Source organism: Dipodomys spectabilis, unplaced genomic scaffold, assembly GCF_019054845.1.
Source record: "Dipodomys spectabilis isolate Male_0828 unplaced genomic scaffold, ASM1905484v1 ptg000030l, whole genome shotgun sequence".
NCBI lineage: Eukaryota > Metazoa > Chordata > Mammalia > Rodentia > Heteromyidae > Dipodomys > Dipodomys spectabilis.
Window position 1 is genome coordinate 9,039,702 of NW_024870707.1, and position 27,266 is coordinate 9,066,967.

General features: G+C 41.1%; 1 protein-coding gene and 1 non-coding gene across 2 annotated transcripts; one reads left to right on the top strand and one right to left on the bottom strand.

Moving 5' to 3' along the window:
* The first annotated feature begins 97 nt into the window (after positions 1-97).
* Positions 98-27,178, top strand: LOC122104786 (solute carrier family 22 member 9-like). Its single transcript, XM_042675719.1, has 10 exons — positions 98-679; positions 1,606-1,709; positions 7,436-7,590; positions 7,692-7,860; positions 8,637-8,760; positions 20,998-21,113; positions 22,304-22,518; positions 24,629-24,737; positions 25,683-25,886; positions 27,058-27,178. The coding sequence occupies exons 1-10, from the start codon at positions 278-280 to the stop codon at positions 27,116-27,118; spliced, it is 1,659 nt and encodes a 552-aa protein (XP_042531653.1). The 5' UTR covers positions 98-277; the 3' UTR covers positions 27,119-27,178.
* LOC122105405 lies at positions 3,873-3,909 on the bottom strand. The gene has a single exon (XR_006147034.1). It is a non-coding gene; the product is annotated as a small nucleolar RNA SNORD55/SNORD39 (small nucleolar RNA).
* Positions 27,179-27,266: the final 88 nt, after the last annotated feature.

Sequence of the window (27,266 nt, forward strand, 5' to 3'; positions counted from 1 at the left end):
GTTGAATGTGACATATAACCTGGTATAACATTTTTGACAAAGCAGACTGGTAACACATTCTTAAAGAAGGCAAATCAGCAGAAAATTCTCTTGAATAGCTTTAAGAACAGCAGTTATCTAGCTGGTGCCAAATCGCTAGGGCACACTCGTTCTATGCCCTGCTGTGGTGTATCTGATGGAAATGGCACTTTCTTTCTTTTCTTTTCTTTTTTTTTTTTTTTGAGAGTATACAGATTTAATCATTTTGTCTCCTATTGAGAGTAATCATTTGTGTTCAATGGCTTTTCAGGAAATCCTGGATCAAGTTGGCAGCCTGGGAAGATTCCAGATCCTTCAGTTGGCTTTCCTTACAGTCTTCTGCAGCATAACATTCTGTCATCTCACATTGGAGAACTTCACGGCAGCCGTGCCTGAGCACCGCTGCTGGGTGCGCATCCTCGACAATGACACGCTCTCTGACAATGGCACTGGGCTCCTCAGCCAGGAGGACCTCCTGAGAATCTCCATCCCACTCGACTCCAACCTCAGGCCAGAGAAGTGCCGGCGCTTTGTCCATCCCCAATGGCAGCTCCTCCACCTGAACAGCACCTTCTGGAACCTGAGTGAGGCAGAAACAGAGCCCTGTGTGGACGGCTGGGTGTATGACCACAGCTCCTTCGTCTCCACCATCGTGACCAAGGTAGGAAGCTTCATTTCTCATGTGCAAGCTCAGGATTTGGGTGTTTAAAAATAACACAAGTCCTTTCTACACTTTAAGGCAAATCTTCTTTCTTTCAGCCAATATTGATTACATTGTTAGTAACCATATTCAATGAGTCTAGTGAATTGGACAGTAGATAGACTCCTATTTTATGTTGTTTTCATTTTTTGGTAAGACAAAGGTGTAAGCAAACAATGCGTGTGTTTTGTTACAAGTGTTATGTCCAGTCAGTAAATATTCAACTTTGATTGAAAATTAGAAGTATCTTGGAGATTGGCCAAGTCTGTAATGTCCACACTGTATCCTTTGTACATTTATATGACAGTCAGCTGTGATATTTGGGATTTAGTTAATGCCTCAAGGCCCTACAATGAATGCAGTGTGTTGCCAAGTTTAAAGAGAACTTAGTATGGGTTTAAAAGCTTGTTAGCCACTTGCCAGTGCCTCTCAGGAGGCTCAAATCTGAGGATCACATTTGTGTGTATGTGTGTGTGTGTGTGTGTGTGTGTGTGTGTGTGTGTGTGTGTGTGTGTGTGTGTGATGGGCCTGAACCCTGGGCCTGGGCCTGGGCGCTGTCCCTCAGTTCTTCAGCTCAAGGCTAGCACTCTACCACTTGACCACAGCTCCACTTCCAGCTTTTTCTGCTTACGTAGTGATGAGGAATCAAACCCAGGGCCTCATGCATGCTAGGCAAGCACTACAGGTTTAAAGGCAGCTTCCCGGAGAAAGTTCTGTTTCAGTTAAGACCTGATGGTAGAAGATGGGTAATGTTGAAAAGGAGTACTGATAGATGTGGGAAGAGAGTACTCGGATGAAACATGAACCTTTAGGTCATGTTAGGAAGCTTTGCTCAGATTACTCTGAGAGATTATAAGCCCTGTTGTGCTGATTTCCTTCTCTTTCAGTGGGGCCTGGTGTGTGACTCTCAGTCTCTGAATTCAATAAGTAAATTCTTAACGCTGACCGGGACGTTGATGGGAAACTTAATGTATGGCCATTTAACAGACAGGTGAGTGTCTATCCTCTCAACTAGTGGATACTGTATTTTTATCAGCTTATGAAACAGCCATTTGTATAAAGTTGTTATTCAAGGAAGTGAAGCTGTGGCTCAAGGTGGCGGAGAGCTGCCTCTAAAGCTCAGGGATGTGCCCAGGCCCTGAGTTCAAGCCCCGTGACCAACAAATAATAAATAAACAAATAAGTTGTTACTCACAATAACACTGTCCCAGATGTACTGTTACCTTGAGTCATCTGTAAACACAAATGGGAATTTTCAGTCAGTGTCCTAAATAATATTTTGCAAAATAGCATACTGTATACAGGACACAAATACGATATCTCCATAATAAGTGAGAATGTTTATAGAAAAGAATTAGAAAGAAGCGGGTTGCCAGTGGCTCATGCCTGTAATCCTAGCTACTCATGAGGCTGAGATCTGAGGATCACGGTTCAAAGCCAGCCTGGGCAGGAAAGGCCATGAGACTCTCATCTCCAGTTAACTACCAGAAAACCAGAAATGGCACTGTGGCTCAAGTGGTAGAGCGCTAGCCTTGAGCTGAAAAGCTTAGGGACAGCGCCCAGGCCCAGAGTTCAAGCCCCATGACCAACAATAACCAAAAAAAAGAATTAGAAAGAAGTTGCTATAACATGAGGTTTTAACTTTTTTTTTTTTTTGGTCATGGGGCCTGAACTCTGGGCCTGGGTGCTGTCCCTCAACTCTTCAGCTCAAGACTAGCACTCTACCACTGGAGCCAAAGCGCCACTTCCGGCTTTTTTTTTGCTTATGTGGTGCTGAGGAATCAAACCCAGGGCCTCATACATGTAAGGCAAGCACTCTACCACTCAGTCACCTTCCTAGCCCTAACATGAGGTTTTAAAAGATAAGGAAGTTCCCTACTGGAACATAGTAAAAGATGTATTGCTGGATACCAGTGCTAGTAATCCCAGCTACTCAGGAGGCTGAGATATAAGGGTTCTGGTTTAAAGCCAGGAAGGAAAGACCATGAGATTCTATCTCCAGCTAATCACCAAAAGGCCAGAAATGGAGCTATGGCTCAAGTGGTAGAGTGCTAGCCTTGAGCAAAAATAAAAATAAAAAGCTCAAAGATACCACCCAACCCCTGAGTTCAAGCCCCAGGACCAACACCAAAAATAAAAAATATTGCCACATCACAATCATCCTAAATATGCTAAAGTGGAAAACAGCACTGTCTCCCTTGGGCAAAGGCACCATGCTGAGTTCCTCCTGGACACTTCCATGGATTCTGGTAGTCTCTAGAGAATGGTCATTATTCTGTCTTAGTGGCTCAAACATGAAGGGTACAGGCAATATCGTATCATGGAGTACATAGCAATATGCCGTTGCTGGTGTGTTGGGAACTTATGGCAGTCCCCTTTATTTAAATTTGCTTTTACCATGCCAGCTTTCTAAATAATCCAATGTCAACTGCAGTAAAAGAATGTAGATCTTGTGCCTAAAAGTGTCTCCTTTGAAATGGACAGATAATAATTGCCACCACACAGTTATGTGTCTTCTGAAGCTGAAGAGAAGAACAAGATGTCTTTCTCCATCCTCCAACATAATGTCAACTGTTGAGCAACTAAAATCTATGAGATCTGAATGTGTCACAACTGAGTCTCTTGGATAGGGAGGATGGCAGGCATGCACCATTAGCAATGGGCAGGACCTCTCTTCCCAGCCCCCCACTCTCCCCACCCCTATCCTGGGGCTTGAACTCAGGGCTTGGGCGCTGTCCCTAAACCTCTTTGTTGTCAAGACAAGTGCTCTACCATATAAGCCACAGCTCTACTTCTGAATTTTTCTGAGTAGTTTATTGAAGAGTCTCATGGACTTTCCTGCCTGGGCTGGCTTTGAACCGTGATCCTCATATCTCAGCCTTCTGAGTAGCTAGTATTATAGGCGTGAGCCACCGGTACCCGGCTAGGACCTCTCTTCTTAATTGCCAGAGCCTGCCAGCAATGAAAGGGAATCCTGATTTAGGGGGCGAGGATGAGAAAAAAAAAATACACGAGCAAAGGATGGCGTCGGGAGGTCTGCAGCTCAAGACTGCAGTACCGTTTTTTTTTTTTTTATATGGGAGCAGGGACCCAAGCTTGAGCCACTGGCACTCGGCCGAAGGTCACCTGCTCCAGATGCCCGCGCCCGGCGGGCAGCTCAGCTCTCCAAGGTTAGCTTCCCCACAAAGCACCGTTTATTTTTAACTTTCCCTGATTTATTCTGTTAGAAGTCAAGAAGTAGCATAAGGTTACTATAGTCCAGAAAAACAAGGAAACTTTCTGTTAAAAACAGACTGCAATAAAAACAAGACAAGGTCAACTGGTTGAAAGTAAAACAAACTGCAGACATAGCAAAGCAATCCCGGGCAGCTGGTTGGTGTCTTTCAAGTAAGCCAGTGCCTTCAAGCGAGCACAGGGGTCAAGATGACCTTTGAGCTTTACTGTTGGCTCCCAACCCTTAATACTGTCACACTAACTATTAATTTATAAAGTCTAAAATTTAGAAGAAGACATTCAGATCTAGCAAATACTTTTTCTCCTGGTTATGAGATCAGTGCTATGTAAATATCTTTAAATCTTATGAGTGGGCATTTTGTTCATTAATGTGTTCTAACTGTTGTGACATGTTCTCGGCTTGTTTTATTGATTATTGAGAAAATGATGTTAAAAATCTCCTGCTATGTAGAACTGTTTTTCCTTTAGTTCTCTGTTTTTGTGTACTTTGAATCATTTTGTTGATATGAATGAAAATTTGACTGTAGCATATAAGCTATTCCATTTAATCACAGTTAAATCTTTTATTAGTTATTTTATAGCAGTGAAGTTTTGAGATGGAGTCTCACAGTACAGCCCACACTTGCTTTGAGCTCATGATTGTCCTACTTCAGGTCCTTGGGTGCTGAGACTAAAAGCATGTGCCACCAAAAAGAGCAATGTATTTATTATAGTATAGTCTCTCCAATCACCCTAGTCTTATAATTCATTTGTACAGTATGCTTGTTTTGCATTGTGTTTCAATTAGCCAATAAAATTAGCCAGCTTCAAAAAGCCATGTTCCAACTCATATTTATTTCAAATTCTCACTGTAGTTTTAGTCTTTACATGTTATGTATATATACATAAATACATGTTTGTATTTATCACTTCATTTTTATTTTTTTACTATTGCAGCCTCTCCTGTGTGTTTCCTATTTTAATTCTACAGGTATTTATCCTAACATGGTTCAAGTGGAATAAAGGCTTATTACCCCTAGAGCAAGGGTTTGAGGGTGAATATATGTAATATATTAGAAGTCCAAAAAGGTTTTGGATTATTGGGATGTTGAAAAGTTGCCTGATGGTCTATAAATCTAGTTACTCAAGATCTGGAGGATTGTAATTGATCTGGAGGCTGAAACTTCATCTCCAAAATGGCCAGCACAAAGCTGGTCTGGGAAGTATGGCTCAAGAGGTAGAGCACCAGCCCAGTAAGCACAAGGGCCCAAGTTCAAGCAGTAGTACCGCCAAAAAAGACAGTTGCTATATATGTGTGTGGATGTATGAAGTTACACATATGACTAGGTAAGACACGTTCAAAAATCACTAAGACAAGGAGCTGGGAAGGTGGCTCAGTGGTAGAGCGCTTGCCTTGCATGCATGAGGCCCTGAGTTCGATTCCTCAGCACCACATAAGAAAAAAGAAAAAAGCCAGAAGCGGTGCTGTGGCTCAAGTGGTAGAGTGCTAGCCTTGAGCTGAAGAGCTGAGGGACAGTGCCCAGGTCCAGAGTTCAGGCCCCACGACTGGACCCAAAAAAAAAAAAATCACTAAGACAAAAAAAACACTGAGATCTTAAGCTTACACATTGGGGTATCTTTAGCCTCAAAATTTGTTTAGTCTGCCCAGCTACCAGTGGCTCATGCCTTTTATCCTAGCTACTCAGGAGGCTGAGATCTGAGGGTCACAGTTCGATGCCAGCCCAGGCAGGAAAGACCATGAAACTATTATCTCCCATTAACCACCAGAAAAACCAGAAGTGGAGCTGTGCCTCAAAGTGTTTGAGAGCTAGCCTTGAGCAAAAGAGCTCAGGGACAGTACCCAAGCCCTGAGTTCAAGCCCCATGACTGACAGGAAAAATAAAAAATAGACAGTGGCAGATGCACAAGAGAAAGCTCTTGACCCGTGATTCTTTGAATGCCTGAAGTTCCTTTTTTAAAAAAAATTAATCACTTTTTGAAGACTAAATAACTTTTTTGTTGTTCATGGGGCTTGAACTCAGGGCCTGGGCACTGTCCCTGAGTTTTTTTCACTCTAGCACTCTACCACTTCGAGCCACAGTGCCACTTCAGGTTTTCTGGTAATTAATTGGAGATAAGAGTCTTACAGGGGATTTTCTGCCCAGGCTGGCTTTGCACTGTGATCCTCAGATTTCAGCCTCCTGAGGAGCCAGGATTATAGGTGTGAGCCACCAGTGCCCAGTACCACTATGTGTTTAGGATATATATTTGTTTCTATATTTGTACTTGAGAATCAAATGTAGAACTGCTGTCTGGTGCTTATCACTGGACTCCTTTACAATGTGGCTGAGCCTCCTTTTATAATTGATCAATCAGATTACTACCAATTGCTGCCACAAGAAACAAAAAGGTGTAGAATCTGGTACAGAAGTCTTGCAGAAATCGGAACTCCATTTTTCTGTTTTTTATTTTATTTTTTTTAGGTCTTTTCCTTTTGTATTCTTTCATCCCCCATCTTCCTTGGCTCTTTCCACTGAGAACTTTCTATAAGTTCTATTTAAACTAGGGCTTTCTTACATCCTGTACTTGAAAGTAGCATGCTGGCCAAGACCACCAACACATCTAAATTCAGCAGCAAATAGTTCTTACACTACATATCAGCAAATTCCACATGTTGTTTCCCCAGTGTTCCCATTGCTATAATCAAGAAATGTACAGCCTCGCCGGGCACCAGTGGCTCACACCTGTCATCCTAGCTACTCAGGAGGCTGAGATCTGAGGATTGCAGTTCAAAGCCAGCCCAGGCAGGAAAGTCCATGAAACTCTTATCTCCAATAAACCACCAGAAAATCAGAAGTGGCACTGTAGCTCAAGTGGTAGAGCACTAGTCTTGAGCTGAAGAGCTGAGGGACAGCGCCCAGGCCCAGAGATCAAGCCCCACGACAAAAGAAAAGAAATGTACAGCCTCAACATTTGATTTTGATAATTTTGTTTTTGCTCCATTGTGGAGCTTGAACTCAGGGCCTGGGTGCTATCACTGAGCTCTCTTATTCAAGGCTAGTGTTCTACCACTTTGAGCCACATTCCATTTCTGGTTTTTTAGTGATTTATTGGATATAAGAGTTTCATGAGGACTTTTCGGCCCTGGCTGACTTCAAACCATGATCCTCAGATCTCAGCCTCCTGAGTAACTAGGATTACACATGTGAGCCACTGTCACCTGACTTGATACTTTCTATATTGTGTAGACTCTCTGTTAGGCTAAATCTATGCATTTAAATAATTGTATTAAAGGTACTAAAAGTTCCAGAATTATAACTCATCTTTCATGGTTTGAAATGGTTACCTGTAGTATACACAGGTCAGGTTTACAAACAAGAAGCATGGCTTTTGAAATATCTGCTGTTGGTTTCTGATTATTTATAGTTTTAAAATAATTCTCTTTTGTTTCTTTGTGCAATAGCTGTTCCAGTTCCCACCATCTAAGCTTTGTCTTTTCCTCAGGTTTGGAAGGAGGCTAATTATCATCAGCTGTTTGCTGAAGCTGGCCGTTGCTGACACATGCGCAGCCTTTGCTCCCACCTTCCTCCTTTACTGTGTCCTGCGCTTCCTGGCTGGTATGTCCACCACAGGCATCCTGACGAACAGCTCCATGCTCCGTAAGTACGTCTTCCCACCATGTGCATTTTCCCCGCCTTGAATGTAAACTTAATGCTCTACCTTGGTTTGAGATGAATATTCAGTTTGTGTTGTCTTTCAGTTGTAGAATGGACAAGACCCAAATTCCAAGCCATGATGGTGACCCTTTCATTCTGTTCTGCTGGTTTAGCACAAATATTATTGGGAAGCCTGGCTTATTTTGTTCAAAATTGGCAGATCCTTCAGCTGGTGCTGTCTATACCCATCTTTTTCTTACTTCTATTCACAAGGTATGAGCTTTCTTCCTCTTTCTTAAGGGATCTTGGGATGAGAGACGTCTGATAACATATCTTCTCCTGTGTACCTGGGTGTAACTTGCTCCTGCCTATAATCCTAGCACCTCAGGAGGCTGAGACCTGAAGATTGCAATTTAAAGCCAGCTCTAAGAGGAAAGTCTGTGAGATTCTCATCTCCAGTTAACCACCGAAAGGCCTGAAGTAGAACTATGGCTCAGTGGTAGATTGTTCGCCTTGAGAAAAAAAGCTCTCGGACAGTGTCCAAGCCCTCAGTTCAGCCCCAGAACCAGCATTATAAATAAACAAATAAGACTTAAGGCTTATAAACCATGATGTTGGTTTGGGACAGAAGGCCTGTTGAGTTAGGAATGACCCTCAGAAGTGATTACAGACTAAATTAGTATAGGGAGAAAAGTCCAAACAGCAAGTACTCCTTAGTTTAAACTAATGTAACACATCTATGAACTTTGTATTTCTTTGCCCTCATTGAACCTGAGGCATATTTAACTTGACTGTGTGGCCAGAAGCCATCACCGCTGCTAGGCTCAGGAGTGGTTTCAAACCCATATGAGACACTTAGGGGAAAAAATAAGTTGAGGATCTTTATTTTAAGAAAAAAAGATCAAATTATGAATAAATATTTCTCACGTCCTTACAACTGATTAAATTTGTAAGTAATAACATAAAGGCAAAAGGAATCTGAGGGTTAAAGGGGGACTGGAAGTGAGTGTGTGAGAATTGACTACATTTCCATCATCGTCTTTGGTCAGGTGTCTGACCGAGTCTGCTCGGTGGCTGATTATCACCAACAAACCCCAGGAAGCCTTAAAGGAGCTGTGGAGAGCTGCCCGCATAAATGGAATGAAGAATTATAGAGAAACACTAACCATGGAGGTGAGCAGGATGGATAGCAGCTGGTTATGAGGCAGAGGAAAGACTTAACTTGACATATATATGTAAATACATATGTATATACATACATACGTATATATGTCTGTATTGATATCCAAAAGTGCAATATGCTAAAAGATTTGGATGCCTATCATTATCCATTGCCTTACTTTCCTCCTTGAATCTATTTCATAAAAGTTCCTCCATAGAATTTTATTCCTTATGTTTAACTCATTTTTCAAATGTTTTGACTTTACACACATTTGTAGTGTGAGGGGTTTTATTGTAGTATTTCCATGCATGCACAGAGTGTACTCTGAGCAACTTTGCCCCCTCCACCATAATTCACTTTGTTGTGTGCGCAGGTTCTAGGGCTTGAACTCAAGGCCTGGGCACTATGCCTGACTTTTTTTTCTCAAAGCTAGTGCTCTACCACTTGAGCAACAGCTCCACTTCCAGCATTGTTTGGAGTGGTTAATTGGATATAAGAATCTCATGGACTTTCCTTCCCAGGCTTTCTTCAAAATAGCAATTGTCAGCTCTCAGCCTCTTAAGTAACTAAGAGTATAAGCATGAGCCACTGGCACTGGCTTATAATTCTCCTTTTAGTTGGAAAATGCATTGTATGTGTCTCATAATTCTCTTTTTTTTTTTTTGGTCCGGTCGTGGGGCCTGAACTCTGGGCCTGGCGCTGTCCCACAGCTCTTCAGCTCAAGGCTAGCACTCTACCACTTGAGCCAGAGCGCCACTTCCGGTTTTTTTCTTTTTTTTTTGCTTATGTGGTACTGAGGAATCGAACCCAGGGCCTCGAGCATGCAAGGCAAGCGCTCTACCACTGAGCCACCTTCCCAGCCCTCATAATTCTCTTTTTAATTGAAAAATATATTGTATGTTTTTGTCAACACAATATGTTTTGGAATATATATTTTGCCATTTGCATATATATAATTTTACCTTTCAATATATGCATATATGCAATTACATGTAAGTGCATAATAGAATGGTTTCAGCTAGATAATTAACAAATGCATTATTCACAAATCCTTTTTGTGGTGAGAGTATAGAGATCCATTCTCTATATTTCTAACAAATACAGTGTATCACTATACAATAGATCTCTCGAAATTTATTTCTCCTATCTTACTGTCATCATGTGTACTTTGACTGAAATCAGCCTATCTCATATCATTTCTTTAAAACTCACCATCATCTGGTAAGCAGCACCATACTCTCTAATCCTTTTGTCTGTGTTATGTTGGTATTGAGGCTTAAACTCAGGGTCTCTTTCTTGCTCAGCTTTTTCACTCATGACTGATGTTCTACCATTAGAACCATACAACTTTCTTATTGCTGGCTAGAGATAAGAGTCTCTCAAGTTTGTATGGCCAGTTGGCATTGAACCTCAATTCTCAAATCTCAACCTCTTTAGTAGCTAAGATTATAGTCATGAGCGCTGGAGCCTGGCAATAGTCTCTACTTGTAACAGATCAGTCTTTTAGGGTACCACAGATGAATGAGTTTATGGGTATTTATCTTTCTGTACTAGGTTCATTTTACCTAGGTTAATCCATCTTGTTAAAAGTGACAGAATTTCATCCTTTCATATAGATAAATACTATCACATTGTGGGTATGTATTTAATACACATAACCTGCCAAACACCACAGCTTAGAAAGACATTAGAATATCCATTGTTTGTGCTCAATAGTACAAGGCTGTCTGGGATGTTCAGTGCCATATGCAAGAATACTGATAGAATATCACACAGGATTCCAGATGCAAGATAGAAGACTAGAGAGAAGGTAATACCAGAGCTCTGTTTTCTCAGCAAGAAATATAAAATGCTAACCTAGAAATAATGCTGAAGAGTGGATGCCAGGGAAAAGCAAGCAGTCAGAGCCTAGTGCAATTCAGAAAACATCAAAACTTATAACTCAGGAAGATAAGTACACATAACCAGGTCCCATCACAGCCTACAGTTCTGTGTAGACTGTGCAGCCATCTACACAGTAAAGAACCCCACTCAGAACAAAACCACCTTCAGTGCTCTTTACCTGACTTATGTAAATGTGTCCCCTTTGTACATCACCTTTATAATAACAATAACCTCCACTTTGGGAACTGCTGCAATGAACAGCTCACAGATTGGTGCAGATCTCTGCTTGGAGCAGCCCACTGCTCAAGCAATCTCCATTCAACACAGATCTCCATTTGGAGCAGCCAGCCTGGCAAGACTGCATCTGCACTACAACAGAGAAAACTATTACACTGGCAAAACCCAGGACCACACAAACACCAAACACCATTAATAAATCACAGCAAAAGATTATGAAATTCATGAACAATTAAGACAACATGCCATTCTCAAAACCCAACAACTCAGGGGCTGGGAAGTTGGCTCAGTGGTACAGTGCTTGCTTCATATGCATGAGGCCCTGGGTTCAATTCCTCAGCACCATATAAGCATAAAAAAGCCGGAAGTGGGACTGTGGCTCAAGTGGAAGGGTGCTTGCTAGCCTTGAGCTGAAGAGCTGAGGGACAGTGCCCAGGCCCAGAGTTAGCCCCACAACCAAGAAAAAAAAACAAAAACAAAAAACCAACAACTCAGGGAAGGACTCTAGTGAGAGCAACGAAGAAGGGGGGGAGAACAAAGGAACCATTAAAGCAATAATGAGAGAATTGGCAGATGAAATAAAAGAATAGATCCAAAAACAAATATAAGAATGCAGAGAGGAAATGATGAAGAAAAGGAAAGCATATAACATGAAGGAAATGAAAGGTGAAATTAGCACTCTGTTGATGTCAGAGCTAGGAAACAGAAAAGACTCTATATCCCTATTGCAAAGCACACTTAAAAGCACAGGCAATAGAATAAATGAAGTAGAAAACAGGAGTATCAAGAGTTGAGGATAAAGCAGAGGAATTAGAACAAAAAATCAAAGACATATTTTCACAATAAAAAAAATCAAAGACATGGAAAAAACCATTCAAAACATACCAAACGACATCCAAGAATTGGCAAATCCGAACAAAAGAATGAATCTATGTATAATTGGGATAAATGAAGGAGAAGAAATAAAAACTAAAGGCACTGAGAACCTATTTAAGAAAATAATAACAGAAAACTTCCTCAGTCTCAAGAAAGAGAATCTCACCCACCTGACAGAGGCACATAGAACTCCTAGCAGACAAGGTCTGAAAAGTAATAATTTTAGACACATTGTTGTGAAAACTTTGACTTAAAAAACAAGGAATTAGGGGATAGGAGGGAAAAATCTTGGGGAGAGTGAGGGAAGGGGGTGACAGTGTCTGAAAGGAAATGTACTCTTTACCTGACTTATGTAACTGTAACCCCTTGTACATCACCTTTATAATAACAATAAAAATTGAATAGAAAAGCAAGGAATTAATTTTAAATGCAGAAAAATCAAAGAGGGAACTTTATTACAACAGAAAGGTTAGAATTCCTGTAGATTTCTCCACACCAACTAAATTCAAGAAGAGCCTGAAGTGGTATAATTCAAGCTCTGAATGACAATTGCCAACTCAAACCAGTATACCCAGTGAAACTAATATTCCCAATCGATGGCAAGCTAAAGCCTTTCACAACAAATAAAAAATAAAGGAATTCATGAACACTAAACCAGCATTACAAAGGATGCTAAAGCAGAGCATACATACATTTGAAGAAAACAATCAAAAGTCAAGGAAACACAGCATTGAATACAAATCAATTAGTTTAGTAAACACAAGAGGAAAGAAACAAGCTATAGGAAAAAAAGTGGCAGGAAACACAACACATTTCTCTATTGTAACATTAAACATCAGCAGGTTCAACTCCCCAACCAAAAGATGTAGAATAGCAGATTGGATCAAAACACAAAATCCAACAACTTGTTGTCCCTAAAAAACTCCTCTTATAGTCACAGATAAACACAAATTCCAAGTGAAGGGATGGAAAAAGATCTTTCATGTAAATGCATCCTGCAAGAAGGCGGGATGCCATACTGTTATCTGATAAAATATACTTCTCATTAAAATCAGCATAAAGAGACAAGGAAGGTCATTACATAGTAATAAAGGGAATGATCCACAAAGAGGAAATCACAGTGTTTATTATTTATGCACTAAACAGTGGAGCAACTAAATACATTAAACAAATACTCTTAGACTTGTAGAACATGATCAACCCAACACAAAAATAGTGGGAGACACTGGGCACCAGTGGCTCACTTCTATAATCCTAGCTACTCAGGAGGCTGAGATCTGAGGATTACAGTTCAAAGCCACCCCAAGCAGGAATGTCCGTAAGACTCTTAACACCAATAAACCACCAGAAAACCAGAAGTGGCATTGTGGCTCAAGTGGTAGAGAGCTAGCCTTGAGCTGAAGAGCTGAAGGACAGTGCCCAGGCCCAGAGGTAAAGCCCCACGACCGACAAAAACAAAAAAAATATGGGAGACTTTAACACTCTACTATCACCAAAAGACAGATCAACCAAAGAAAAGAAGCTTCTGAATTAAATGACCCCAAAAAGACTTAACAGACATCTACAAAGTATTTCACCCAACAACCACACAATTCATTCTTCTCAGCAGCCCATGGAACATTCTCCAAACTTGACCATATCCTAGGACACACAACAAGTCTGAGCAAATACAAATGGATCATGATAACTTCTTGTATCCTATCTAACCACAATGACCCAAACTAGTTCTCAACAACAAAACATACTGCAGAAAACACTCAACACATGGAGACTGAATAATGCATTGCTGAACAACATATGAGTCACCAAAGAAATAAAGGAGGAAATCAGAAATTCCTTACAATTCAATGAAAATAAAAACACATCATACTGGAACCTCTAAGATACTGCAAAAGCAGTGTTGAGAGGAAAGTTGTTTTTTTGCGGGGGTGAGGGGTCCGGTCATGGGGCCTGAATTCTGGGCCTGGGCACTGTCCCTCAGCTCTTCAGCTCAAGGCTAGCGCTCTACCACTTGAGACACAGCGCCACTTCTGGCCTTTTTCTTTTTGCTTATGTGGTGCTGAGGAATCGAACCCAGGGCCTCAGGCATGCAAGGCAAGCGCTCTACCGCTGAGCCACCTTCCGAGCCCGGAGAGGAAAGTTTATACCTCTAAGTGTACACATAAAGAAAACAGAAACAGCAAAAGAAAATAACTTAATGATGCAACTAAAGCCGCAAGGAAAAAACAAAAACAGGAACAAACCAAACCCAAACGACTAGACAGAGAAAGGTAGCAAAGATTAGGACAGAAATTAATGAAATAGAGACTTTAAAAAAAAAAACTATACATAAAATCAATGAAACAAAAAGCAAGTTCTTTTTTTTTTTAAATCAACAAAATTGACAGACCAATAGCTAAATTGATGAAGAAGAGACTCAGATCAACAAAATTAGAGATGCCAAAGGAAACACTACAATAAACATCCAAGAAATCCAAAAGATTAGGAAGGACTGCTTTCAAAACCTAAACTCAAATAAGATAAAAATCTAGTAGAAATGGATAAATTCCAAGAGACATACAAACTGCCAAAGCAGAAACGAAAAGATATAAACCACTTAAACAGGCCTATACCATTCAATAAAATTAAGGAAGGAATCAGGTCCCAATGGATTCGCAGCTAAATTCTATAAGATTTTTAAAGTTGAACTAACACTGGTACTCCTCAAACTTTTCCATGAAATAGAAGCAGAAGGATCACTTCCAAACTCATTTAATGAAGCCAACATCACAATAATTCAATAATCCCAAAACCAGGAAGGGATCCAACGAAAAAAGAACTATAGACCAGTCTCTCTGATGAACACAGACATAAAGCTTTTCAATAAAGTGCTAGCCAACAGAATTCAGCAAGTAATAAAAAATTCATACATTATGATCAAATGGGTTTTATCGAAGATGCAAGGTTTGTTTAACATATTAACTCAATAAATGTAATAAATCACATTAACAGAGCCAAAGACAAGAACCATAGGATCATCTCATTAGATATAGAAAAAGCCTTGGACAAAATCCAACATCTAATCATGTTAAAAAGCTCTGGAGAAGCAATGAATAAAAGGAACAATACCTCAAAATAATAAAGGCTATATATGACAGACCAACAGCCAACATCATACTGAATGAGGAAAAATTAAAACCATTTCCTCTAAAATCAGGAACAAACCAAGGCTGTCTACTCTCTCCACTCCTCTAATATAGTTCTTGAATTCCTAGCCTGAGCAGTAAGATAAGAAAAAGATATAAAAGGGATTCACATAGGAAAAGAAGGCAAACTATCCCTATTTGCAGATAACATGATCCTATATCTAAAGGACCCAGAAGACTCCATCCTCAACTTCCTAGAGCTTGTAGATGACTTTGGCAAAGTAGCAGGATACAAAATTAACCGGCAAAAGTCAATAGCCTTTCTGTATACCAACAATGTACAAACAGAAAGGGGAATCTGTGGAACAACTCCATTTGCAATAGCCTCAAAAAATTTATCTGGGAATAAACCTAATCAAGCAAAAGACTGTTATAGTGAAAACTATTAAAATGCGAAGAAAGAAATCAATGACAACATCATGTTCATGGATAGATAGAACTAATATTGTGAAAATGGCCACGCAAAAAAATCTAACTCAATCCCCATCAAAATCCCAATGATGTTCTTTACCGAGATAGGGGGAAAAAATCTGAAAATTCATATGAAACAACAAAAGACTTTGAATAGCCAAAGCAATTCTAGGCAAAATAATAATAATAATAATGCTGGGGAGGGGGGAGGCTGGGAAGGGAGGTGAAGGGTAAACAAAGGAGGAGGCTGCAATGCTTGGTAAGAAATGCATGCATTATCCTGCCCATGTAATTGTAACCCCTCTGTACAGTATGTTCTCAAATAAAATTAAAAATAATAATAATAATAATGCTGATAGTCTCACAATGCCAGACCTCAAGCTCTACTACAGAGCTATAATAATAAAATTTTTAAAAAATGATATTGGCACAAAAATAGACCTGAAGATCAATGGAACAATCTAGAAAACCCAATAATAAAACCATATACTTACAGTTATCTGATATTTGATAAGGAGCCAAAGATATACAATAAAAAAGGTAGCCCCTTCAATAATTGGTGTTAGGAAAACTGGGCATCCATATGCAGAAAACTAAAAGTGGATCCCTACTTGCCACTATGCACTAATATCAACTCAGAGTGGATCAAAGACCTCAGACCTGCAACTCTGAAATTACTGCAACAGGGAGTACAATAAGCCATAGGCAGAAACTTAATAAGAGTCCCAGGGACACAGTCAATAGGAGAGAGACTTGACAAATAGGATTACATCAAAATAAAAAGTTCTGCACAGCAAAGGACATAGTTACTAAGCTAGAAAGACAGCCAACAGACTGGGAGATCTTTGCCAGCAATATATCAGACAAACAGCCTAATATCCAAAATATACAAAGAGCTCAAGAAACTAACCCCTCCTAAAGCTAATAAACCAATCACTAAGTGGGCAAAGGAGCTAAGGAGAGACTTCTCTGAAGAAGAGGTAAGAATGGCAAAGAAACACTTGAGGGCGGGCACCTGTGGCTCACGCCTGTAATCCTAGCTACTCAGAAGGCTGAGATCTGAGGATCGGGTTGAAAGCCAGCCTGGGCAGGAAAGTCCATGAAACTCTTATCTCCAATAAACACTCAGAAAACCAGAAGTGGGGCCGTAGCTATAGAGCACTTGCCTTGAGCTGAAGAGCTGAGGGACAGGCCCAGAGTTCAAGCCCTATGATCGACAAAAATAAAAAATTAATTAATTAAAAAAAGAAACACTTGAGGTAATACTCATCATCCCTGGCCATAAAGGAATATAAAGGAAATATAAAGGAAATATAAATCAAAACAACTGAGATTCCATCACACCCCAGTTAGATTGTCCAACATCATTAAGTCAAACAACAATAAACATTGGTGGGGATGTGGGGAAAAGAAACTCTAGTACCACCACTCTGGGGAGCAGTCTGGAGGTGCCTCAAAAAACTAAAGAGGGCTGGGAAGGTGGCTCAGTGGTAGAGTGCTTGCCTTGCATGCATGAGGCCCTGGGTTCGATTCCTCAGCACCACATAAGCAAAAAGAAAAAAAAAAGCTGGAAGTGGCGCTGTGGCTCAAGTGGTAGAGTGCTAGCCTTGAGCTGAAGAGCTGAGGGACAGCGCCCAGGCCCAGAGTTCAGGCCCCATGACCGGACCCTCCCCCCCAAAAAAAAACTAAAGCTAGATCTTATCTATGACCCAGCCATACCACTCCCTAGCATCTACCCTGAACATCACAAACCAGGATACTGTCAAGACACTTGCACATCCATGTTCATTGCTGCACTATTCACAAAAGCCAAGTTATGGAAACAGCCAGATACCCTACAATAGTTGAGTGGATCAAAAAATGTAGTACCTATATACAATGGAACTTTAATACAGCCATTAGAAAGAATAATATGTCATTTGCAAGGAAATGGATGGACCTAGAACAAATCCTGTTAAGTGAGGTAGGCCAAGCTCAGAGACAAACAGTGCATGCTTTCTCTCATGTATGAAAGCTAGATCTAAAATATGCCAGGACATAATAAAAGATACAGGACTCCAGGCATTCATGTACAGTGAGACTGAAGGAGAATATTCTTAGGGGAGGAACCCAAGGTGCAGTGTCTATGTGCCTCTGATCTACATGAACTGCAGGAAGTAGAAACAAGCAGTTTTTTTCTTTGTTGCTTTTTTGTTTTCTTTTTGTATTGCATGTTCATTTATCTGTCTTTGGGAGGGTAAGAGGGGCACAGAAATAAAGGGATAAAGGGCGAACAAATGCAGCAGTGGTGCTCACTAGACATTATGTGGGAAATGAACTATGTAACTTGTGGATGGGGATGGGAGAGAAAAACTGGGAGAGTGAGGGAAGGGGTGACATCATCCAAAAAGAAATATATTTTTAAAAAGAAAGAACTATATTGCATCATTTGCAAAGAAATGGATGGACCTGGAAAAAACGGTATATTTATTGAAGTAACTCAGAGCCAGAGAGGAAAAGGATCTATGTTCTCTCTCATAATTGGAAGCTGGAACTAATTTATAAATGTACAAGTACACAAAGTTGTATGTAAATACACCCAAGTGAATTAACTGAAGTAGGGTATTTTCAGGGGAGAATTGGAACAGTGTAATTCCTTAGAAAACTAACTCACTGTCCAGTAAAACGAATACCAGGAAACTGGCACTTGAAAGATGCAGGAGGGTCAAGGGGAGGGAGGGAGAGGAATGAAGAGAGGGGGGAATGCAGTTATAATATTCAATGTATATCCTATGCAACTAAGAAAATTGAGGGATAGGGGAAGCTTGGGAGGGATGGACAAAACAATGAAAGGGGTGACAATCATCAAGATGCATTGTGCTTATAAACAGATTTGTTGAGTGGTAACTCCTTTGTGGAACTACTTAAAGACTATATATATATATATATATAATAATAACATATATTATATAATATATATATATATGTGTGTGTGTGTGTGTGTGTCTGAAAAGAGCTGGGTACCAGTGGCTTAGACCTGTGATTCCCAGGTACTCAGGAGGCTGAGGTCTGAGGATCCAGCCCAGTCAGAAAAGTCAGTGAGACTCTTCAATAAACTACAAAAAAAAAAAAAAAGCTGAAGTAGAGCTGTGGCTCAAAGTGTAGAGTGCTAGCCTGGGGCAAAAGCAGCTCAGGGACAGTGCCCAGGCCTGAGTTCAAGCCTGCAGAAATGCAGAAGCCAGCTCTATAATGACTGTCTAACAAAGCAGTAGGACCAATCTTCTCTGAAGAGTTGTGGACTGCAAACTAAGAAAGCATTCTTTTTTTGGGGGGTGGGGAGAGGGTGAGGGAGAATGGTTCTAGGGTTAGAATTGGTCTTTCGTGCTTCTTCTGTATGCTCCTTTCTTCATTTATCACTCTACCATGTTAGCTACAGCTGCATCCAGACTAGTTTCTTGTTTTCTTTTTCTTTCTTTCTTTCTTTTTGTCAGTTGTGGGGCCTGGGTGCTGTCCCTCAGCTCTTCAGCTCAAGGCTAGCACCCTACCACTTGAACCACAGTGCCACTTCCAGCTTTTTTTGCTTATGTAGTGTTGAGGAATCTAACCCAGGGCCTCATGCATGCAAGGCAAGCACTCTACCACTGAGCCACCTTCCCAGGCTAGTTTCCTGTTTTCAAGATTCATTCTTGTGGACTTTTCTTCTCAGGCTGAGAAAACATGTTCCTGAGAAATCTAAGATGGCTAAGTATTTAAAGCCAGACTAGAAAGGTCATGCCTCATAGTCTAAAAGCTTATCTCGAGTGACATCTTTTCCCTAAATTCCTTCATCATGAAATTCTTTTAATGGTGTTTATACCATTGTTTCATTTGCAGAGGTGGAATGACACCAAAGCTAGTCATTTATAATAAGTATTCACTAGTAAGAGCCCCAAGCTCTACCAGTAGTTTGATATGCACATTTGTGACAGCCTGAATGCCCAATGAAATCTTGGTGAGAAATACCTTCTTTTCTTGTTCTTCTGGTCCTTTTGCTTATTTTTCTATATCATTTTCATCCTTTTACTAGCTATTATATTTAAGCCTAGAGATATTCCATTTTCTTCTTCAAAGTCTCTACCTACCTAACAAGTAGCACAGTCATTGTGTAATTCCAGGTGATGCTGGGAGTATAAATTGTCCTGCACCAAACCCACCCTCACTTCTGTTGTCAGAATTCATTTGAACCATCACATTGATAGGACACACCATCCCAGATTTCCCTGAAAAAGGACTACAATCACAGCTAGGTTCCAGTGGCTCATACCTGTAATCCTAGCTACTCAGGAGGCTGAGATCTGAAGATCACAGTTCAAAGCCAGCTCAGGCAGGAAAGTCCATGAGACTCTTATCGACTATAAACCATGAGAAAATCGGAAGTAGAGCTGTGGCTCAAGTAGTAGAGCACTAGCCTTTAGATGAAGAGCTGAGGGACAGCGCCCAGGCCCAGAGATCAAGCCCCACAACGGAAAAAAAAAAAATTCTACAATCATAACTATCACGAAATTAATCTCCTTCCTGAAACTGACAAACCAATTTCTACCACAAGCATCAGTAGAGAATCAAGTCCAGTTGCTACAGTTTTCATAATTTTTAATATAGTTGACACTTTGGAACGTACTATGTTTCATTCCTTCTCTTTTTCTCTGACCAACATACTCTTTCCAATGCTCTGTAGCCCTTCTCTGTCCTCACTGGAATTTCCCGAGCTTCCTTCACCTGCTGTGTTACACTTCCCAACACTTTATTTCTTCTCTGATGTTGTTATACAGGAATTCAATCCCAAGATACAAAGAAGCCACATTTTTGGGGGGGAGGGACCCGGTCGTGGGGCCTGAACTCTGGGCCTGGGCGCTGTCCCTCAGCTCTTCAGCTCAAGGCTAGCGCTCTACCACTTGAGCCACAGCACCACTTCCGGCTTTTTTCTTTTTGCTTATGTGGTGCTGAGGAATTGAACCCAGGGCCTCATGCATGCAAGGCAAGCGCTCTACCACTGAGCCACCTTCCCAGCCCCAGAAGCCACATTTTGAGAGGTTGAATCAGAAGTCTTTGTTAGAAAGCCAGCAACTGTAAGCAGACTCACGTCCCAGACTTGCAGCCTCAAAGGCAGTTAATACTATTAGGAAACTGAGTAAAGAAAGAGTAGAAAAAAAATCTCAACAAACCAGATCAACTCCAATGGAGAGTTGAAGAGGGACACCATGATGATCTGAGGAGAGGCAGGAGGCATGTCACAATGTCCACTAGCCATAAGCAGGGTCATGGCTAGAGGCAGGGTCACAAGAGCTTGAGAGTTCAAAGTCTCTCAAGTCCATGGTGCAGGTCTGCCAGGTCCAGGAACCTATTGTCCAAGTCCTGCCCCTGCCTCTAGGAATTCAAGTGCCTATCACCTGGGGAGGGAGATGGTAGGAAGTGGAATTTCACGTCTAGAGTCCCCATCATCCACCAAGATGCCAAGTCAGCCCCCTTAAACCCAGCATCCATATTTCAATGTCTACCATTTCTTCTTTGATGTCTACATTTTCCCACTGCACAGAAAGGGTTTTCATTAAACTTGTCCTTTGTGAGGGCCTGGTGCTCCCCATAATGCCTATCATTTGCTGACAACTGAAAAGTTTCTTGTTGTTCTTGTGGTTGAAGGTGGTGAGAGCCACCATGAAGGAGGAGCTAGAGGTGGCAAAGAAAAAAGCTTCTCTGCGCGACCTGCTCCATGCTCCTGCCCTGCGTAAGCGGATCTGTCTCTTGGCCTTTGTGAGGTAGGCTTCACCCCGTTACTATTTCAAGAGGCATGATTTGTATTACTTATCTTCAATGGCTCAAGTCTGTGTGTGGTAGATTTAGAAATAAAAGACACCAGAGACTGCACACAGTTGCTCTGACTAGATGTATCCAGAGGGCTTTAAAAACACTGAAACAGAACTAATGACACAGTGAGGTGTTGATATTTTTCACATCCCCCTGCCAAACTCTTCCTCAGAGACTGAAAGCTGAGAATTTGAGTCATGGTACAGATTTTGGCTCTGAGTTTCTCCATTCACTTATTTCCATTAACAGAAGTAAATTTTCAAACAGTAAAACACATGAAGAAATGTAGCTTCAGGGCTGGGATGTAGCTCAGTGGCAAAGCACTTGCCGAGCAAGTGCAACATCCTGGGTTCGATCCCCAGGACCAAAAGAGAAAAGACAAAAAAAGAAAAAAGAAATGTAGCTTCATATGCAGAAACTGACCTAAAATACCCAAGGAAATGATAAATTATACAGAAGGACTCTAGACATTCACACACAAAGAGACCAAAGGAGGATACTCTAAGGAGAGAGACACAAAGGCACAATGTTAAGTGTGTCTGATCATATAAAGTAATATTTATCGAAATGAGCACTAGGAAATGGACACAAGAGGTTTTTTGCTTTGCTGCTGTTGTTGTTGTTTTCTTTTTGTCACTTTTCTCATTTATCTGTCTCTGGGAAAGTCAGAGGGTACTGAAATGGAGGGACAAAGGGTGAACAAAGGCAGCAGTGGTACTCACTAGACACTGTGTTGAGAATGAACTATACAGCTTGTGGGTGAGGACAGGAGGAAAGGGGTGACATTGTCCAAAAAGAAACATACTCTTCACCTGACTTATCTAACTGTAGCCCCTCTGTACATCACCTTTATAATAACAATAAAAAGAGATATGGCTTAACAAATTTTTATATACATAGTTAAACTTTTCACTCAGAAGATCTAAAACCCTAGAAAGAACTCATTATGTGTCATCAACACGACCCTATACCTTCCCAAATATCGTGGGATTACTTTTTTAATGACTATAATATGATCACTTACCAGGGAAAATATGGAAAATAAGTATGCCTTTGTATTTTAATGACTAAAACTGCCGGTGCCAACCTCTAGAACTCTCTAAACCTTATGACATGTGCTTTTCCTCTCTGTTCACTACAGATTTACAACTTGGACATGCACTTTCGGTCTACTACTCAACCTCCAGCACCTGAGTAGTAATATTTTTCTGCTTCAGATTCTCCTTGGTGTCCTGTTCTTTCCAGCCAATTGTGCATCATTAGTTGCGCTGAATCACCTGGGCCGCCAAATAGGTCAATTCCTTTTCATGTCCTTGATGGGCATCTCCATTCTGGCCACCATCTTTGTGCCTCAGGGTGAGGAAAAACACGAAGAGCGGGAAAGAAGTATCTTCTCCTTACTTGACTTTGTTTAGATGACACTCTTTTGAAATCATAAGAAAAAGAAGTTTTTTTCTAACAATTCCCTAAGAGCAATCCAGGCATTGGGGATACATTTTGACATTGAGGTACTTGGAGGAAAGCCAAAAGTCAGGATTTTTGTTGTTGTTGTTGTTGTTGTTCTAAGATATAATTGTCTTCATGTGAAAAGTATGTCATTTATTCCCAAGCTACTCTAGGTCGGCAGCGGATCATTTGCTCATTTGTCAGTCACATTTTATAGTGAGCTTGTTGAGCCTTGTGTTTGTGTCCTATTCAGATTAAACTATGCTGCCATTTGTTCTTTCCAGCTTTGTCTTATTACTTTGTCTTCAGTGGCTATATTTCCTGAACTCTGATATAGCCACTCATGAATCTCATTTTAAGTCGTGATGAATGCAAATTTGGCTTGGAGAATTACCTTGCAAGAAAATAAACATTCCAAGCAGGGCACTGGTGGCTCACACCTGTAATCCTAGCTACTCTGAGGATCAAGGTTCAAAGCCAGCCCAGGCAGGAAAGTCCATGAGACTCTAAGCTCCAGTAGACCACCAGAAAACCAGAAGTGGTGCTGGGGCTCAAAGTGGTGGAGTACCATCCTTGAGCAAAAGGAACTCAGGGACAGCACCCAGGCCCCGAGTTCAAGTCCCATGACTGACAAGAAAAAAAAAGAACATTCTTTGTCATTAGAAAAGATTTATGCAGAAGTCATAATATATTAATATATTCATTACTAAAGACTCTTAGAATCAATCCCACAAATGGAATGTGTCTGTCTATGTCTATGTCTATGTCTATGTCTGTGTCTATGGGGACAAGCACATGCTTTTCTAAATTTGCAGTCCACAACTCTTCAGAAAAGATTGGTTCTACTACTTTGTTAGACAGTCATTATAGAGCTGGCTTCTGCATTTCTGCAGGCTTGAAGTCGGGCCTGTGGGGACAAGCACATGCTTTTCTACATTTGCAGTATAGTCACGTGTTTGCAATATCCCAAATTGAGGGGCTCAAGTCTTTTTTTTTTGGGGGGGGGGTCCGGTCTTGGGGCCTGAACTCTGGGCCTGGGCGCTGTCCCTCAGCTCTTCAGCTCAAGGCTAGCGCTCTACCACTTGAGCCACAGCGCCACTTCCGGCTTTTGTTCTTTTTGCTTAAGTGGTGCTGAGGAATCGAACCCAGGGCCTCAGGCATGCAAGGCAAGCGCTCTACCACTGAGCAACCTTCCCAGCCCGGCTCAAGTCTTTTTATTTGTCAGCAGTGACATCAGTTTTCTGCTTTACCTCAAAGTCCATTCCAGTGTTTAAAGCTCTCCTATGATTTTTTAATTAAACTGAAAAAATGTTTAATTCCTTCAATTGTTTCCAAAATCTGACATTGTTTCCTAAATGAGGAATTCTTTGGTCTTATTCTTAAGTCTTGAGACTCAATCTTGAGGATTCCTTCAAGACTGCCCATCTGTGTCAGACTCCACTAATATTAGCCCTGGGTTAGCAATGTACTTCAACCATGATTTTTTAAACCCCTAGAGTACTTGGATACAGCTTAATAATTTCCCACATGGGGGGGGGGGGTGGGAGGATGGGAAGGGATGGGAAGAGGAAACAAAGGAGGAGGCAACAATGCTTGATAAGAAATGTACTCATTACCTTGCCCATGTAATTGTAACCCCTCTATATGGTATTTTCACAATAAAAAAAATTTCCCACATGATATTGCTACATTCTGCTCAAAAGGCAGGGGAGACACAGAACAAAAATAATTTAAAAGAACTCCTGAATTCATCTTGCTTTCCTTCTTTGGCAAATGTCAGAGCTACAAGGAGAGTGAATACCATTATTCAGACCCCTTTATTCATCAAACCCCAAAACATATTGGTAAGGTATATTTCCTGGCTTAATTGCCATATAGGAATTCTGCCTCTTTACAGTTTCTCTACTATGTGCTTTGCACTTGTCCACCATCCATCAAGGTTGTGTTCCACTAGTGCCTTGGGGAATGCTGAGTCCAGCATCTCAGACTTCCTGACTCTCCCTGGTCTTCCTTTCTCCAGAAATGCAGACCCTCCGCCTGGTTCTGTCAACGATGGGAGGAGGACTAGTGTTTGCTTCTGTTAATGCGTCTCTTGCCCATGCAAATGAACTGATCCCCACCATAATCAGGTACAAAACCATTCCCTGTCAGATCCAACAGCCTAGTCTCAGCTCACTGATTGAATGAGGGAAGAGAAGAGAAAAAGGACTGAATAGTTATCCACATCCATCCATTCTGATGAAACAGTTACAACTGAAGTTTAGTGACAGCTAGGTTTTTCTACAGTACTTTTTTCTTTTTTTTGTCATGGGGCTTGAACTCTGGGCCTGGGTGCTGTCCTTCAGCTCTTCAGCTGAAGGTGAGTGCTCTACCACTTGAACCACAGCTCCACTTCCAGTTTTTGGTAATTAATTGGAGATAAAAGTCTCACGGACTTTCCTGCCCAGGCTGGCTTTGAACCACAATCCTCAGATCTCAGCCTCCTGAGTAGCTAGAATTACAGGCATGAGCCACCAATACCCAGTTTTCTACAGTACTGTTAAAGGCACTCATATGTCACTAATCTATACCTCATGCAATCTTTGGAGTCACCCAAAACATAGGCACCAAAAATAATATCGTTAAATGCCATACAAATGTCTATGTATTCTTTGAACTTGAGAAAATGCTAACCAAAAAAGCAAAACTTTGTAAGAGTCAGTCTGCAATCTCCCTGCATTGCTATATCCCATAGTGTATGTAAGATGATAAGTCACATGTTTCAAATGCCATGAGGGCATCTTTTTTTTTTTTTTTTTTGTCAGTCGTTGGGCTTGATCTCTGGACCTGGGTGCTGTCCCTGAGCTCTTCAGCTCAAAGCAAGCGCTCTACCACTCGAGCCACAGCATCACTTCCGGTTTTCTGGTGTTCTATTGTAGCTAAGAGTCTCACAGTCTTTCCTGCCGGGGCTGGCTTTGAATCGCGATTAGCTCTCAGCCTCCTGAGTAGCTAGGATTATAGGCATGAACCACCAGCGCCCAGCTCATGAGTATATCTTTAACATATTATTTCTGTATTGTGCTTTGTGCTCTAAGGGCCACAGCTCTAGGATTCATTGGAATTGCTGGTAGCATTGGGTCCTCGCTGTCTCCCCTGTTGATGATTCTCGTGGTTTATTTTGCACCCTTGCCCTGGATCATCTATGGAGGCTTGTCTATTCTTGGTAGCCTTACGGTCTTCCTCCTTCCTGAAACCAGGAACCAGCCTCTGCCTGACTCCATCCAAGATGTGGAAAATGAGTGAGTTAAACTTCTGGCTGTTCCCCGGGGAATCATGTGCTAGAGATCTGTGGTGAGAAAGGCAAACACCATTCAGAGTTAGAGTCTCCCAGGCTGGCAGTGGAAGGTTCTTTCCAAGTGGTCAATGTCCTTGGTTTAGGAAGTGTCACATCCATTGCATCAGTGACTTCAGGTTTGCTATCCATGACACTTGCTAAATTACACACCAGAACCCAAAGGTACTGCAAAAACGTGGATACCACCAATCCCATACTTCACTCTCCAGACACAAGTACTCCTCAGCCAAGGGAGCGCTGCTAAGATGCATGTTGCCAGCCGGGTGCTGGTGGCTCACGCCTGTAATCCTAGCTACTCAGGAGGCTGAGATCTGAGGATCGCGGTTCAAAGCCAGCCCGGGCAGGAGAGACCGTGAGATTCCTATCTCCAATAAACCACCAGAAAACCGGAAGTGGCACTGTAGCTCAAGTGGTAGAGCGTTCACCTTGAGCTGAAGAGCTGAGGGACAGCGCCCAGGCCCAGAGTTCAAGCCCCACGACCGACAAAAAAAAAAAAAAGATGCATGTTGCTGACAGTTCCCGTAGGTTTTTGGGTCTGCCCTGGAACCGGAGAACTTGGGAGAGATTGCATTCAGGGACTTCAACAGATGACAGTGCCACTTATGGGAAAGATTTATTCTGTTGCCTGTGATATTAACTATGAATGAGGGTATTTTCAAAAGATTAATAAAAGGAATGATAAATAAAGGTATTTTAAAATGAAGAAGAATTGGGAGGATTTTAAAACTTTGCTATACCTCCCTTTTCCCAAAATAAAACCCTTTGGAGAATGCCATGATGTATAAAATTGCAGTAAATAACTATATAACTATAACTAAACTATAACTGTAAGCTATAACTATGCGTGTGATATTAATATAAATATAATTAACATAAATATTATAAATAATTATATATAATTAACATAAATATTAACATATAACTATATTTATCAGAACTGCCTTCCTAAGTACATTCAGGGAAGTTGGTCTCAAATCTTTACACAGGGGACATAGTTTTGGTCAAAGCTGGATGGTGAAACACAAGTTTCCTCTAAAGAATGCAAAAGATAACATGTTTTCATGATGTCCTTTAATTTATATGTTTCTTTGCTGTTTTTACTGTATCTTTTCCAGGAACAAAGCTTCGAGACAAGCAAAGCAAGAAGATAGTTTCATCAAAGTAACACAATTTTAAGGAATTCCAGTAACTGACCTCTACTGAAAGAACAGCATAAAGAAAACAATATCAGGATCATTTCTAGAGATTCATTGTGTTTGTCCTGGGGCTTGAACTCAGGGCCTGGCCACTGGCCCTCAGCTTTTGTGCTTAAGGCTAACTCTCT